The following is a 3,182-nucleotide window of genomic DNA, read 5'->3' on the forward strand; positions in this document are numbered from 1 at the left end:
TTTTTAGGGGGAAAAAAACATCTAGAAGTGGCCAAAAAAAAAAAAAGAAATCTTGAATCTATATCAAACAACTTGTAAATACATTGTTTCTTACTATTTAAGTAAACAGAGAAAATAATTTAATAGACTTACATCATCTGCTCCATCTACTTCTGGTAAATCTACATCCTCATCACCACCCATGTTGTTCATCATCTATTTGAAGTGTAAAAATTAGTTTAAAAAATGTTAAAACAAGCCCTGATTATTAGGTTGCACGCTCCAGAATAAACCTTAAGTCTGCTATAGATTTCCACCAATAAAAAAAAAGCAAAATAAACATTAAGTACTTTCCTTTCTAGAAAAGGTAGACTATATGTAATTACATAAAATTGAGAAAACTTATGCAAAAGTTAAAACTAAGTTCTCATCAAAGAAAAGTGAAGTTATTAAAATTCACCCAGCAAGGTATCTATGTATGATGTAGACATTAAATACCTAAATCCTGCATAGCGGTTAACTCTGATAGCTAAAGAAAAGACTAGAATTCACTCGTAGATGTAAAGTTTTATATCCTAAGCTAACTGACATGTGAATGATATCATCATCATAGTTTTAAATATTGTCAAGAACCAATAAACAATTTAAAATAATCATCTCTCGGGATGATTAGTTTGTATAAAAGGCCTGAACATTGTATCAAAGACTAAGCAGCAGATAACTAAGTTAAGAACAGAAAATAAACATAATTCTTGAAAGAAAAAGTACACACTGTGGGGAAAAACCTTGTATATGTAATTACCCTTGCATATTTACAATAAATTCAGACTAACAACAGAATATACTTACATGAAGTACTAAATTTCCATCTTTAGTTGTTTCTGATCATAAAGCAAGTAGAGTATTATTTAGAGGTACAAACAGCCAAAGATGCAACAATTATCAGATGGGGAAAGACTTGGATCTCTCCAAGTTACAACTTTTCTGTAACATTTAAATTTTTAAGCATTGAAATATTTACAGAACCATATATAACTTTGTAAACAAAAATCAAAAACTTCAAAAATATATGCTGTCTATGGCCAAGACACTCTGAACATGCCCGATTTCGTTTGATCTCGGAAGCTAAGCAGGGTTGGGCCATTAGTACTTGGATAGGAGACCACCTAGGAATACCAGGTGTTGTAGGCATTAAAAAAAAAAAAAGTAAGTAGGCTTACCTGGACTTTATAGAGTCAGACACCTAGTTAAATCCCTCAGTATAAAAACTGTTATCTAATCTTGAATAATATGAGTACCTAGAGTAAAGTCTCCCTACATCTGAAGGCCATGTTGAAAACCATAAGTTTCTTTGAGGAGGAAAAATGCTCAAAATGTGCCATGCACAATCTAAGTGCTGAGGTTACAATGGCAACAAAAATTGAACTGAACACATTCAAGAGCTATTTAGGAAGTAAAATGAACAACAAAGTAATTAATATTATATTGGATAGAAAAAGGCAGTATTAAAAAGGTGTAATTTGTACAACTGGGTAAATGGTGGCAACAATTACTACAGTTAAGAAATAGTACAGTTGAGAATCACATGAATACCACCATATCCTCCCTTCCTGCTTTCGAAATTAAAGGTGCCAGAACCATGTGAGATATTAAATAAGCAGTTGTATACATGAAGCTGGAAACATACTTCTTTTAACTCATTTTCAAAAATATAATCAAGTAAATTTTCAAATTGCAATAAGAAATGGATTTCATGGGCATATCTTCAACTTATAACCCAATGTTCTCTTTTCAAATTAGCTATACTGCAGTACATTTGATAAAATCTATTCTACTTAAAAGGAAATCAATGATTTCTTTTCTTTGGTCATGGCAATGTATTTTTGGGTGCCATCTTGGTATAGGCTTAAACCCACTCCTTGATTTGGCAAACTAAAATATCCCTACACACCACTCATCGTGCACATCTCACCACGACTCTTTTATTTAAAGGTTTATGTTCACATTACATGGATCCAAAATGCAAGCCAATTACTATATTCATGCTCCTAAAAAATCTGTTGCAGTGCTGGAATAAAAACTAGCTGTGTTACAAGATCGACTGTATGGTTTATTTTTGTCTTTATACGTCAACTTTAGAACTTAACATTAATTTTTTAAAAATTATAAAAGAATGTTAAACTTCAGGATTAAATGACCATTGTTAAGATGTTATTTGGTTTAACTGCATACTGGCCTTCAAAGTAATTCAGGTCTTAAATACCAGTAGTTTCTTTAAAACCAAATTAAATTGACTACATAGAAATGTATTGGGAGGGAGGGAGAAGAATGCATTTAAAAGAACTTACCTCAGAGAAACGATCAAAATTAGACATGTCTTCATCTGAATCATCTTCCCAGTCTTTCCAATTATTGAAGTCCACACTAAGCCAATTAAGCTATAGACCAATACAAACATAACCTTATGATTAGGTTAACTTTGCACTCATTGGCATGTACCTTAAGACTACATTTTTTTGACCTGTGGGTTCATACCCACTAGTGAGCCATGGCATCAGCACACACACAAAAATGTAGACTAGAAAAATCACAGTGAAATCATATGCAGTAATAGTAAATACAGTTTCATGAAGCTTCTTTCAGTTGTTAAACAAACCCACTTTTTAAAATAAAAATTTATTAGGAACTATGCTGATACCTGATTAACTTAATTTGTTTAGTGGCACCAAAATATGCTCAGCTCCTGTGCGATATGTGAGTAATTTCTAAAAGCTTGTAAGCAAAGTCTACCTTTTAAATGCAAAAGATTCTGCATCAACTAGTGATTGATCTTGTTCTGACCACACCTGGCTTTAAGTTAAAACTAATAAATCCTTAAGTAGAAAAAAACATATAGAACAAAAAGCTGTAACAGTACTTAGCTATGAAACAAAAATACTATGTTCCTGATACCAATGTATTTTTAGTACTTAAAATAAAATTATTAAACTTTCAAAAAAAGAAAAAGAAACCTACCTTTGCCCTTTCTTTTGTTAACCTTGGCCATGACTGGCCAGATTCTCCTTTTCGTAAACAACATAAAATTGATCTGTCTGTTCTTTTATGCTTGGAATCCTAAAAAAAAAATTTAAAAAGCGCTATCACACCATTTATCTCTCCACTATCACTATAAGATAGAAAGTAGCTTGTCATTCCTCACCGCT

At 31.9% G+C, this 3,182-nt stretch overlaps 1 protein-coding gene and 1 pseudogene across 3 annotated transcripts in view; one reads left to right on the top strand and one right to left on the bottom strand.

Annotated features, from left to right (window-relative positions):
• Positions 1 to 3,182, bottom strand: part of PTGES3 (prostaglandin E synthase 3) — a 19,939-nt gene that overhangs the window by 3,816 nt on the left and 12,941 nt on the right. For 2 of the 3 annotated variants that reach the window (XM_025044696.1, XM_025044697.1), the window contains exons 4-5: positions 2,995 to 3,093; positions 2,328 to 2,417 (exon numbers count right to left, since the gene is read on the bottom strand). In XM_025044696.1, coding sequence (XP_024900464.1) covers positions 2,328 to 2,417; positions 2,995 to 3,093 — 189 coding nt within the window. Of the gene's footprint in view, positions 1 to 132; positions 196 to 2,327; positions 2,418 to 2,994; positions 3,094 to 3,182 lie in introns of all 3 variants that reach the window. The other variant, XM_006908920.3, reaches the window with a different exon arrangement.
• Positions 1,054 to 1,170, top strand: LOC112477448 (annotated as a pseudogene).

This window comes from Pteropus alecto, unplaced genomic scaffold, assembly GCF_000325575.1.
Source record: "Pteropus alecto unplaced genomic scaffold, ASM32557v1 scaffold433, whole genome shotgun sequence".
In the NCBI taxonomy this organism is placed as follows: Eukaryota; Metazoa; Chordata; class Mammalia; order Chiroptera; family Pteropodidae; genus Pteropus; species Pteropus alecto.